The sequence below is a fragment of the Struthio camelus genome, chromosome 1 (genome assembly GCF_040807025.1).
Source record: "Struthio camelus isolate bStrCam1 chromosome 1, bStrCam1.hap1, whole genome shotgun sequence".
Lineage (NCBI taxonomy): Eukaryota > Metazoa > Chordata > Aves > Struthioniformes > Struthionidae > Struthio > Struthio camelus.
The window spans coordinates 117196229-117209988 of NC_090942.1; the positions used below are offsets into that span (position 1 = coordinate 117196229).

At 38.0% G+C, this 13760-nt stretch overlaps 1 protein-coding gene across 3 annotated transcripts; it reads right to left on the reverse strand.

Annotated features, from left to right (window-relative positions):
• Positions 1-3063: 3063 nt before the first annotated feature.
• Positions 3064-13312, reverse strand: MRPL39 (mitochondrial ribosomal protein L39). 3 transcript variants are annotated; one of them, XM_068911353.1, is made up of 10 exons: positions 13186-13312; positions 12403-12609; positions 11928-12067; positions 11350-11449; positions 9557-9624; positions 8143-8255; positions 6844-6909; positions 5417-5570; positions 4459-4506; positions 3064-3199 (listed from the first exon to the last, which is right to left on the reverse strand). In XM_068911353.1, the coding sequence occupies exons 1-10, from the start codon at positions 13235-13237 to the stop codon at positions 3116-3118; spliced, it is 1032 nt and encodes a 343-aa protein (XP_068767454.1). In that variant the 5' UTR covers positions 13238-13312; the 3' UTR covers positions 3064-3115. The 3 variants fall into 3 exon arrangements, with proteins under 3 accessions (XP_068767454.1, XP_009669287.2, XP_068767463.1); XM_009670992.2 differs by lacking the exon at positions 13186-13312 and adding an exon at positions 12880-13183; XM_068911362.1 differs by lacking the exon at positions 13186-13312 and adding an exon at positions 12721-12856.
• Positions 13313-13760: the final 448 nt, after the last annotated feature.

Here is a 13760-nt window from a genome sequence, read left to right on the forward strand (position 1 = left end):
AATTCTCTCTCTAGAAGCTGTACTGATGTTGTCTTTGAGCTCGAAAATTCACAAGTGAAGGGTAGAGAAACAGCAGAGTTATGCGCGTCAAAAAAAAAAAAAGTCACATTTATACGTGATTCAAAACTTGAAACCAACTTCACCTAGAATTAAATTCATCCCTATAAAATTTTTATTTTAGGCTACATTCATATTTGTAATGATGTTGCTGTTGAAAATTTACAGAAAGAAGCACGCTTGCTTCGTTCTTAACCAAAAAGGCTGAAAGTGATAAGCTGAACTATTTTTTACCGTTTTGTTGCAAGAAATTCATTTTGTCCTTCTTCCCAAAGGAAGATAAATGTTTGACAAACAATTTGTCTGCTTCTGAAGATCTCAGTTTTTAAGAAGGAAAAATTGTAAGAAGTTTTAAATTATATTTTTCAATCTGATAGCTAAAGCGTTACATCTTAATGGGAAAAATTCCACTGTTGCTGTATCTGAACACATACCCGTTCCAAATACTGCAGCTTTAACTAAGGTCCAAGTTCATCATAACAGGATTTCTTCTTAGGTGATTTTAGTAGTAAAGAAGAGGGCAATAATAAGCATATGCTAAATTTGTCATCACCTACCTCTACAAATATATAATGAAACTTATAGTATGCCCCATATCAATTTTTAGATGAGTAATCAAATTTTAGTTGAATAATTTAGTATGTAGTGCCTGAACACTAAACTTAGTGAAGATCAGTTTCTTATTAGTCTATGTTTTGGAATTTGCAGTTGACCACCTAAGGCTTAATCTTGAGTAGCTTTGAAGGATTTATAACACCACTTCCCTGGTGCTTAGTAACACGTGAGCTCATACAGCAACCCTTACGCCTAAGCCCACATGAAACGTTTAAGAATTCACTCATGAAACCTTTTAACACCCTACTCCTCCTTCCAAATTCATTTGAAATGGACCAAAAGGTTCCAAGATTAGTTGACGAGATAGAATGAAGAGAGGAAAACAATCACATGAAATGCAATAACAAACTTCTGAAGTTTCTATAGAAAACTAATTAAAATAGAGACTTCCAGCCCAGCTAAATTCCTTTGAAATCATTTCCTGCACTGAGTGCTATAAGAGCCCTCCTCCCTGCCTAAGAGCTTTGTTACATGAAATTCCAGTTAAGGTGAAAAAACTCCTAAAAGGAAGAGTTTGACCTTCCTCTTCACGTGATAGGATGCAAGAGTGATGCTTCTGAACTTGATTCCCAAAACACAAAACAGACACAAGAAGACTCCGTACTTGGTGATGTAGCAGGCTTAAGATTCAAAAGAGCCCACCCTGATCAGTTCCCACTTGCATAGTTTCACTGTGGTCTTGGGTAAATCAGAGATGGCAGACACCTCAAAAAAATTCAGCAAGTTTTGTATTCCTCAAAGTAATTCGCATCTACTTCTTTAGTAGCAGAAAAGAAACAGGTTCAAAGACAAAGCATTAGGTTAGGTTTAAAATACAAATATTTGAAGTTCAGTACAAAGATCATTTGTAGTCTTAAGAAAATATAAATAATGTACATGCATACTCTTGAAGTGAAAAAGTATCAAGCATCTTATTTAAAAAATAAAGCAACAGATGTTATTATAAAACTTGAGGTAACATCCCTCACCATCTCCACTATTAATAAAGAAAAACCAGTTCTTGAATGTCAAAGTCTCAAAGGATATGGAGTATACTTAAAGATGTGTTGTGTTTAGCAGGAAATTATACCAGAGTACAGTCTGTTACTATACTAACTTAAGACTTCAAACTTCATTTCTTTGGTTTGTGCAATCTTTAGCTATTCAAAATTACTGACATATAATTAACAAGACCAAACATCTTAATGTATATCTTAAGCAGACTTCTGCAATGTCACCAAAAGCTACTTTTGTCATTCGCATTTCTTCTCCTGTGCTCTGACACATTTTGCTTTTATTTACTTACCTGGTTATAAGTGCACCATTTAATTAAGCTAGATAAGATTTCCTTACTTAAATATATCTTACTTGAATTGTTACACTGCTTTTGCAAAACTATGTATCCATTAGGAAACAAGAGATATACTTAATGGTAGAAGTAGTAAGGGGGATAACATTCAAATAAAATATTTGCAGTTCAAAAAGTATTAAGATCTCTTCTGGTCTAATAAGAGAAGTTCTAATGAGCTAGGGAAGAAAATATAGAATGTCAGAACACCATGTAACAGGACCCCCCTAGTGAAATTACCTGCAGTCACTATATTTAAATATCAAAAAGTAAAAACGTCTAATAAATTTTATTATTTTGGGGATGCAAGTTATAGACGATGGTCCCGGTGCTACTCTGGAAAGTTATCTTTAAAAGTGATATTAGCTGTTCTTGTATAGCAGACATACTAATGTCCAAGAACATTTCAACCTTTATCATCCTGCGCAATGTAAGATTTTCGTCCTGGTAAATCAATGGACTTATGCTGTATTCTACTGAAGGAAAAGGAGTCTTCTGAACAGGCAATATGAAAATGTATCTAATTTTAATTCCATCTGGAAATCAAAATTAGGAAATAATCTTTTGTAAATGTGTACAGGTTCTGTAAGGGCTTTTTTGCGTCCTCAGTTTCTATCACAGAAAGCAAACAGGTCAGTGGAACTTTGCTATAAAGCTCCAGCAAGAATTAAGTACATCCATTCAGAAAATGCAAAATAATATTTACTTCATGGAAGACCAAACAAATGGTCTTGAAATTGCATCAGGATAGAGGAGATGGCGCTACTAGTTACCAGTTCAATTACAGTCTGTAGGCCAAACTGGACCAATCACAGAGTGCAATACCTGGACATAAAAAATTGCTGTTAAGATAAGGACACAGGTAACTGCAAGATCAGTTGCCACAAATACAGCATTTATTACTCAAAAAAAAAAAAAAAAAAGAGCTTCTGTAACTGTGGTTGAAAATTCAAGTTAACAAAAACCGAAGCGTGTGATATTGGCTTCGTACCTATCCTTAATTTAACTCCACAGAAATCAGCTGAATTAACCAACACATTTTTACACAATATAACACAAATAACTCATGTAAAAAAAAAAACATTTTATTATGTACATTTAGGGATTAAAGTTAATTTAGATAGATACAGTTTTTCCCTCTTCAGTTCCATCTTTCGTCACACTATCTCCTCCTGCTTCCAAGTATCTTTCTTCAGTGACCTGCAGAAACATATTGACTTTGTTATTTTTTTAAACATGATTTAGTTCTCCTTCACCCTGGAACTCCCCTTATACTGTTATTATAGCAAGAATGGACAGTCTGGACATGTGTAGAATGGACAGTATAGCACTGTCCCCAAAATTAACCTGAATTCGAAGCATCTTCATGCTACTTTTCTGTTAAATTTGTTTGGACTAGCCTCTGAGCACATCCTTGGTTAACTGATTTCAGAAGACAAACAATGTATTTTCTACTTTCTGTTGCCACATGGGTAAAATATTTGATTTGAAGGTTCTGAAACTTTTGTTACGTAATTCTTACCAAGTTCCATTACATTTTGCCATGCCTTGAAAGAGTCTCTGGTTACATGTGGTATATGATATTTTACAGTTCCATTTAGCTTACAAACTTGCTATTTTGCATTTATTCAATCAGTGTAAAGCTTCTCTCAGATGACTCCATTTCAACTATTTGTCTGATGAGAAAGTTTCCTGAGAACATTCACCCATTTCTATGTAGATTTTAAACATGGAAAAAAGATGCACCTGGTTTTTGATACGTTTAGTTTATTGAAAAAGTTTTTCCTTTTACCTCCAGTAACTTCTGCCTAGATTCACCCAGTGGTACTAGCTTTCAACCCTGCATTTACTTACAAAAAACATGGTTGCTTGTGTTCTCTTACACATGTGGCAGAAAACTTCTACTTAAATTTATCCAGATATCTAGATAAGCCTAAATACATTATTCCAGTTTGAGGGTTTTTTTCCTTATTCCACGTTCACAATTAAAATAGAAAAAATAAATTTTACACATACATTATGCCAACATTAATTCTAGTGATGAAACTGAGAAATTCTAATATAAAGTGATAATTACTTAATGACAGCTTAGACTGGCTATTATAAGAAGCGTGTGGAATTCTTACAAGCAGACATCTTCAGTGTCATAGATGGCAAAACACTGATATAATTTGCTCTGGGTTCTTTGGAATAGTACAATTATGTCAATTAAATACCGTATGCTTCTCTTAAACGGTAGAATGCATTTTAATACCCAAAAGACAACAACAACAAAAAAACAGTATGCCCTCTGCTACAAAGTTGCATCCAGCTCTCTTTACCTGTTATCCTCTATCTAGGATTCCTTCCTTAAAGGCATGTTCTTGAAGATATTACCCTTCTCTAATCATTCAAATCCTACACTATGGCATTGTATCTTCATATTTGGTAAGGTATACTTCACCACTGATTAGACTTACCAGTCTCTTAGACCTTTCCAGCAATTTGTGCCACACAGTGTGGTGAGCCTGTATTTAACGACATTGAATGACGTTACTGTAGGCAAAAAAGTTATTGTAGAATAGATTCTGACTGACATATACAAGTGATGGCACACGAACATAACAATCCTTAATTCAGAAATCACTCTTTATGGTTCAAGTGTCCAATTTGCCCATGTCACTTTAGAGGAATAAAGAAAACTTGAATCAATGTTTGCTGATCGCATGTATTTATTGTACATTACGGAATCACTGAGGAGCTAATGAGCAAAAAAGGGAATTAAAATGAGGGAGGGATAAGGAAGGGTGCATGAAGCAGAGGCAAGGAACCCAGCGCCCACTTGTCCCTTAAACCCCCTTGCTGTAGGTTACAGCACATGTTCTAGACCACAGGCCAAAGTCATGCAAGTTAATAGGAGGGGGAAGAAAATATTCTCCTGCCCCCACCTACAGCTCTGCAAAGCTATTGTTCAAGACAGATTACTGCTAGAATTTTATGATATGACAGAATTTATACTCCTGGTAACTGATGAGTTCTACTTTTTCCTGAATCTAAATAAACATCAGCAGGCAAGGTAAACGATTAGCAGGCATGTGCAATTAAAAAGAAAAAAAAAAAAAATCCACACACCAGACAACTAAAACCACACTTTCAATACTGGGCTCTCTGATGCACTTTTGAAGTACTGATTTCACATTCAAAATAGTTCCCAGGAAAATGGACCTCAAATAACTAATGCAGTCATCATCCTAGGCCTTCACCTTCTATTATGGCTCACATCACCTCTAACTTATGTGAACATAGCACAGTGTACAACAAAGTTCTGAAAACAGGCAAGTGCCCTTAACTAAAAACAAACAAAACAACCACCACCAAAAAAAAAACCACACCAAACAACTAACCAGCCACACACACTGTAGAAAATAGATTAGTTACCTTTAAATGGATTGGCAAGGACACACCCTGGAACCTCCTTATCATTTCAGATTGGTTAGTCTGAAGATTATGGGCTGCTGTTATCTCATACTCGTAACAGAAACTTGTCCTTGGAATGTGAGGGCCTTCACTAACATCTACAAAGTCTCCAAACCTGATGGGAGCCAAAAAAAACCAAAATAAAACAAAAAAGCATACCCTATGACAAAAAAATATATATATTCTAGTAGAATTACAAGCTTACCTATTTGTTTTCATTTTTGATTAGCTAATTCTCATCTATAGAACACTGTAAAAATGACAAAAGGAAATGCACACAAATTCCAAACCAATTCTAGACAAGTCCCCAGGTCATCATTTCTAGCTTGCTGCAGCAGAGCTTCTTAAACTAATTTAGAAAATTCATACCTTAAGTCCAGAAAAAGATCCTAGGCTTACCCAAATCTTTGAAGCCACTGTTGGCTTTCTAGTGGTTTAACACTATTATACATCAGAGAAAGATTTGTCTCCAAGATCAAACAGTGTACTGCTGGAAATGTTTATCACCTGCACAGGCCTTTCTTTTTCATGTCTTGGAAAAAATTGCAAAACAATTAAAAAAAGGTGAGACAAAAGGAAGACATAACAAAAGAATCTTTGGAACATACTCTTCTACCAGGAATTAATTGTTAAGCCCATTTTCCTTCCTACTCAAACTAGACAGTGGTAGGATGGGAAGAAGGTGTGAAGAACAGATATAACACTGTTTTAAAATTTAAAAAGCCATCACTGCAAAGACATCTTTTCATCCACAGAGAAGATGATTCCAAAAATCAAATGGAAAGCAATTCAGACACCTAGACAACTGGTATCTTACACGATCCTAAGCTAGGCAAAAATCCCTTTATTATACCCAAGCCAGAACAAGATTCTTGCCTCCAGCCTAAGAATTTTACATCTTACACTGCATCCCAGGAGCCAGTTCCAGTCTCCTCTCCAACACTACAGGGCAGTAGCTTGCCATTTAGTCCATTTAGTTAAAACTTGACAACTTCGGCAAAAAAAAGAAAAAAAAAAAATCTACTAGATAACGCTAGCACTGGTTTGTTAAACAAGTATTTGACATGTATTTCATTTACACCATCAAGCTCTAGGGATTTAGAGTTTAAATAAAAGCATTCAAAGTAGTAAGACTTCCTAGCACTTACCATGTTTATTAATTACAAAAATTTAAAAACTTAGTGAGAGTCATCAAGTGTTAGCTATCGGAAAAATCACGGCTACATAACAAAAACTTAGGACGAAGTACAGACAGTAACAAATATAAACAATTTTTAAATTTAAAAATTTGTCACAAGCAACTTACCGTTCTCACTTGCAGATACTACTTGCAATATAATTAAATCTTTTAGTGAATCATTACAGAATGGAACTTTAGTTTTGCTCACCTATGTAACATTACAATTCCTTCAGTGTTCTGTGAAGCTTTCTCTTTTATCATCTCCATTTTGTATCTGAACAAGACAAAAAAAGGATTTAAAAAAATCCTCATCTTCGACACGTAATTCTTATGAGAATACTTAAGGATCTTTATATAGAGCATTTTTTAAAATCATGTTCACACTTAGGTGAGCTTGGAAGCAGTTTTAAATTCTTAATTTCATATTCCAATACATATTGACATGTTTCATAAAGCACACGTTACAGGAGGACCATGCTCTCTCAATATTTATTCAGAAAAATAAAAGGAAACTATTACTTCTAATAAAAATAAGAACTTTAAGTTGCATGTTAAGACTAGAAAACATCATCAAACCACCTAAACTGGTTCTATGCAATGTGTGGTCCCGAACAACTGGTAATAGGCAAGACAGCACAGAGTGGTCCAGGCTCTTTGTACATGCAGATACACGTACAACGCTTACAGCCTTTTCCATGAATTAGCTCCCAACTGCTGTCGATGCCTGCTACCCAACACAGTGAAGAGATAGTCTGTAGATCACATTAATAGTATGAGGATTATGGATCTAAAAATGCTAGTTACTTAACCACAAATTTATCATCACGAAAAATTCTGTTCTGGGTCACAAAATGATAAAACTATTTATCACTTCATCCCATCTCTCACCAATCACCAAAAAGCTGTGGACTGAGGAATTTTTCCCCAAAACACTGCTTAAGTAGTTTTTCAACTTAGAAGACTGGAGAAACAGTGTTTTGAGCTGACCTGCTTTTATAGCACAGGCCAGAGAACTTCACGCATTACTCCTCTGTAGAGCTCAGTAACTTTTCTCGACAAAGCACCCCTTCCAGCATGGCATCAAGCCTTCATTTGAAAATACCAAGAAATGAAAAATCCACGTTTCTTTGAATGTGAAAGCTTTTCAAAGGCTGACAGTAACTAGCATGCCGAGTTTAAGCACCAGAGTTCCTCTAAAACAGAACTAATGAAATCTTGAAGCTTTAATATTAAACTAACTTTCAATTTCTCACAACACCATATCCAGTAGAGGTGCTTGGTGCTGGTCTTTGAAGAGAAGATTTAAAAAAAAAAAAAAAAAAAGAGAGAGAGAGAGAGATGAGGTAGTATGACTACAATAGAAACATGCTTGGAGTAGTCAGAGAAGTACCTTCTTACTTCATCTGTCGTATCTTTTTTTTTTTTTTTTTTTACTTAAATGAAACAACACAGATTTAATTGAATTTTTACGTGCCTTTCTAAAAGAAAGGCAAACTCAGACACTTACCTGTTATGCTGAAACATTTCACATGCTACTTTTGCTTCAACGTGCAGTGCTTCAAATGGCAGATCTTTATGAATTAGCTTACTGGCATCCCTTGTAAGAGAATGGAAGTTGTCCTAAAAAAAGGAATTTATACATACAAGACTTTTACCCCTGTTTCTCAGCCATACTTAATAGACAAAGCATAGGGAAACATTAACTAGTACTCAAAGCAGTCAGCATGATCTACTATAGATCCTAAATGTAAGAGCATTGCAATAGAGTTAAAACTCTTAATATTTATCAGCTACATGGTGCTAAAGATCATCACTGTTTAAACAGACTGATTCAATGTCCATTGCACTGCATGTCAATGCAGGCCCATTTTTCCATCAGGCCCAACATATATTCATTAAACTTCTCATGTTCTCCCAGCCTGATATGGGCACACATAAATGAATACTTAACACTAGCAAGTTTATATATCTCACTTCCCAAAGAGTCATGATTCCATTTACAAATGACCTCTATTGGAAGATGGAAAAAGAAAAAAAGTACTGAATAAGAAATAAATAGAAAATGATTGCCCTGATCCAGACACCAAAGCTTTATATACTCAGATTCGTCAATAAATAAGAAGGTGTTATTCGGAGAGACTACGCGTAACATCACTTCAAAATTATTCCAAACTAATTCAGTTTACCTACAAGATCATATTGAAGAAAAATTCTGCATTTTATTAACACTGTTTTGTTAGCCATGCATACTTCTCTCGACACGTGGACATGAGAACAAGAATAGGCACCAGGCAAGTAAAATATTCATGATCACACAGACCACTAAACAGTTATGAGACTTAAAAGTTTGTAGATCATGACATTTACTGAAGAGCATAAAATACAAACTATTAAAGAGCTTCAACTGAATGCGTTCACAGGTCTCTTAAACAATAAACTGATTTTGCAGTAAAGCACCAAAAAATGCTCAAAATATACAAGTTATACACATGTTTACTTTCAGAAGGTTCTGCTTATGTAAAGACTATAAGCCTGTGGCTGCATCTACATTACCAAGTAAGCATGACTAAAGAAGGGCAGATCTGTATAGAAACACAGACGGCACTGAGGTTTTTGGAATTTTATTTCCAACTAGAGCTAATCCAGTCCCATAGACCTAAAATCCCTAAGTATTGGGAGCACATCTCTTGATTTAATTTCATCTGAAAGGAATCCAGTTTGCATGCTCTGAGATCACACTGCAATGACAGCCAATATGTGCTAAGTGTGGCGATTAGCTTCCAAAGCATATTCCTGATCTAAAATAAAATACTAGTGTAGATATACCCTCTGATACGAAAAAATTCCAAGTTCTCCTGCCAAAAAAATCAAAAACTTCCGACAAGGAAGTAACTTTTCAAATAAGAAGTCATTGTGCTTACCTTTGTTGGTTTCCAGTCATTGAGTCTACTGTCCAAAACTACATCATAGCAGAAAGCTCCAGAGATAACTGCAATTCCAATTGTAAAGAGAAAAAAGAAAAAAAAAAGTTTGTAATGTATTTCACTGCCACAATACAAATATTTTTCCAAATATATCAAAATGAATGAGAAAAATGGAACGATCCTCCCCTCCCACCAAAAAATCCATCATAAAATGCAAGTTTTCAGTTGTGATTATAGATCCAAATGGTAGATTAAAATTGTATCATTTTCATTTCATTGCATGAAAAATATTTATTCCAAACTAGTTTTAGTTTAATGATGGCATAATATACATCCACATAAAACAAAAATAATAATCTATGCTGCTTCTCAAAACTCTCTCAATCTCTCAAACCTAGGAGGAAGGATAAAATCCCACTTTGAGAGCATTTCACATTTTTCCTTTTGTGTGAAACACAATAAAAGTAAAATTGCACTGTTCAGTTGTAAAGAGAAATTTTTGCTTAGAGACATCAGACAACATTAGGGCCAAAATAAAATATTTATCCATGACATAGGCAGCAGGAACCGAAATTTCTGAAGTAGCGTAAGATTTATTTATTCAGTTACCTATACTTGTATATTTATTTTGTTATCGTCATCTTAAAAATCAAGCTTATGAACCCAATAAACTCACACTATTTCTATATATCAACTAAAACCATATAATTCAGTAAACGTAAGATTACTTCAAACCCTGGTAGAACTGAAATACCCACTCTGTGCTTACCAGACAATCATGACAAATTCTGAAACTGCTAAAAAGGGCATCAGCAGTGATCAAATGACCAGCAACCAACCAGATTCTTATCCATCAGGTGGCCTAAGTAGTCAGGCTTTATTAGTCAAATAACCCCTCTTTTCTCTGTCTTCTCACTTTTGTAAATGTTAGATCAGATCACAGATAAGCAAAACTATTTGTACTTCAGTAATCTTCCAGCTTTGAGGTATATGTGGTAGTTTTTTTTTTTTAGCGACTCGGGTGCTCAGAAGATTGTGTGGAGAGTTATTAGGGCAAATTTCACAGAAATACATCACACCTTCTAAATACCTTATTTATGCTACTTTACAACAAAATGAATAAGTCCCTAAGTTACTAACTTAATCCACAAAGTCGAAAGTGCTCTGAAATCCAGTTACCACTCAGACCAACTTTCCATACCTTGACAAAGAAACTAATTTACAGTAGTCAGGTTGAATTCAAAGAAATCTAATATATCACACTACTCTTTTGATAATTAATCTTTCAATAGAACATCTAGGACTGCAGACTGTCTTGCTCTGCCCTCCCTTCTAATAATGTCAGGCTGAGTAAGAGTGCTGACATCGTCAAAGCACAGTGCAAAACTACTACTTCAGAAAGCTATTTGAATAAGTTGCAAAAGAATCCAGATTTAGTCCTCAGGATGCTGACTGACAGGGAACAACGGTTTAGGAAGACAGACTATTGTGTTTTCTCCAGTCCATCCAGTCTCCTTCAGAACAGGCATGTATCTTAGCTGTTTATTTATAGGTCACTAAGTCAACACAGTTTAAAGCCCAACAAGATAATCCAATACAAATTCTGGGTTATTTGAATACACCCATCACACCTAAAGGCTAGGACAATAGCATTTAAGATACATATGAATGCTAAGTATCTTCAGTCATTGGAGAAGGAGCCTCTGATTTGTTTTGTAACACTACTTCCCAGACATGCACTTAAGCAGCAGCAAGAGACAAGACTGTCAATTATAAAACATTTGTATCACCTGGTACTTCTGGAGCTTTAATCAGATTCACTGAGTACTCATCTTTGAAAGCTCGTTTTAACACACATGCCATGATCATGGCACAGGAACGCCAATAGGCCTGTAAAGAGAATTTCAAAACACAGATTCATTACCTAGAAGCCAACAACGCATACCGGACAGAAATTAGCTATTTATTGCAGAAGAACGTCAACATTTAAACAGAATTAGGCACAGACCTACCATTGACTCAAGCATTGCATACTTTTTAATTATCTCCAAAGAAAGTCTGAATTCTAATAGCAATCGACCAAAATCAAAACTGCACTTAAAATACCAGATGTTTCCCCAGAGATATTTAAACCTGAAATCATAGAATTATACAACAATATAAGTTGAAAGAGGTCTCCGTACACTACCTAGCCCAATACTCTGGTCCAATTAACAACCACCACGATGTACAAACCAACAGTTAAAAATATCTAAACCTTCATGACAACAAAACTCAAGGAAGCAGATGGACATGGAACTGAAAGAGGCGTGCAGGCTCTCGTGATCATAATCAGAGTCACCTGCAACTGTGTACGATATAGACTCACCTTGTTTACTTCGTCTGGATCTTCATCTTTGAAAGTAAGGAACTGAATTTCACATGATTTGGTCAAGGGTCTATACATATCCCAAACTTCGCCATCCACAAGAGCTAGTACTGATTTCTCACAATGCCATTCACTTAAGTCTAAAGAAAGGGACAAAAAAAGTTATACTGTTATTAACATTACTTCTCAAAGTCAGCAGTTTAGGCCCCTGCATTTGTAACAACAAATTTTAAGTTTTACTTTTGCAAAGGACTAGGAGGATAAGCTGTAACAGAAACTAAAAAGATTAGCTCAGCTCCTGCTGAGTTACAGATGCATTTTAAACTTACCAAATATAAATATTCTGACTGCATGACAATTATCTTGGTCACTAAAATAACAACATTAACATTTCAAATATGGATGGTAAATACTTAATTGGCAGCATAACTCTGATCACCAGCAGCGCAACCTTAGTTTGAGTCCGTTCACTTACGCATGGCACAATTGTATGGAGTAGACAAAGCTTTGTTCATTATAAAAACACTGCCGGGGTGAGATTTTCCAGTGTATTTTACTTCAATCTTCTCAATTCGTGGATAAAGAGATAACTGTCTCTCTTTCTCTTTGGTGAAGAGTTCATTACGCATGCGAATAATTTCATCTGAGGTCAGTCGAGGAGCCGACGGTGTGGAGATGAACCCTGGTGAAAGAAACGGTTTAAAAAACAAGCAGTACAGAGTTTCCAAAGCCCCTCGTAAGAAACGAATTAGCTTCTTCCCTCGAAAGGAAAACCCGGCGTTGCGCTAGTAACCTAAACGTCAGCCTGAACACGCGCCGAGGCGAGCGTTTCCGCCGCTCTCGCTGCCAACCCGCTCCCGGTGACTGCAGCGTTTGCGCCAAGCCACAACAAAAAGCTCTAGAAGAACGAAAGCTTAAATACGTCCTCCGGCTTATAGGGGCTTCGGCGCACCTCCCACCTCGGGCACGTCAACTACCAGCACCGACTGTGTCCGTATGCCTGTCTAAAGCGGGGCGGGGGGGAACGGTCGGAAACGCCGCCAGCTGGGCGCGCGCTCCGGCCTAGCGCGAGCCGCGCCAACGGCCGCGGAGCCGGGCGCGGTGGGGGGGGGGGGGGGGAAGGACGCAAGCGGCACAGAGGCGCCCCCAGGCGCGGGCAGAGACGGCTCTGGACCCGCGATAATAGCGACAAGCTGGGCCCGGCCGAGCCGCCGGGCGCCGCGCGGGCCGAGCCCCCCGCTGCCCCGCCAACACTCACGGCGGCCGTCGCGCCCGCCCCGCAGGCAGCGGGCGGCCCAGGGCGCAGCCATCTTCCCGCCGCCGCCTCCCTCCTCGGCTGCGCCGGAAACGGCGGCGCCGCTCCGCCCTCGGCGGCCGGAGCCGCCCCTGTCGCCGTGCGGGCCCGGCGGCGGCGGCGGCGGCGGTGGTGGTGGGGGAGGCGAGGTGCGGCGCCGCCGAGGCGTGCCGCTGCGCCCCCTCGCAGGCAGCAAGCCGAGGGAGCTGGGCTTGCTCTTCTCTGCCTTTGATCTCTCTTCGTGCGCGGGCCCACGTATGCTTTACTTCTGCTGTGCTGTACGGGGGGGGGGGGGGGGGAGCCTGCGCCCCTCTCTGCCCGCCCTCTTCTCCGGGGGGTCTCGGTATGCCATCGTCCTTCACTGGCAGTTCTTCGCATCCCAGCTTCGTTTCAAGAAGTCTTGAAACACGTCGCAGGACAGAGCTGGAGGAGGCAGAAGCCACTGGTATTTCTGGTCATGGGGTCACGGCCCTCCGGCTGCTGTGCCCTGTCCCTTTCCTTGCACCGGCTCCAGGAGAGAAGAGCAGAGAGAGGCGATG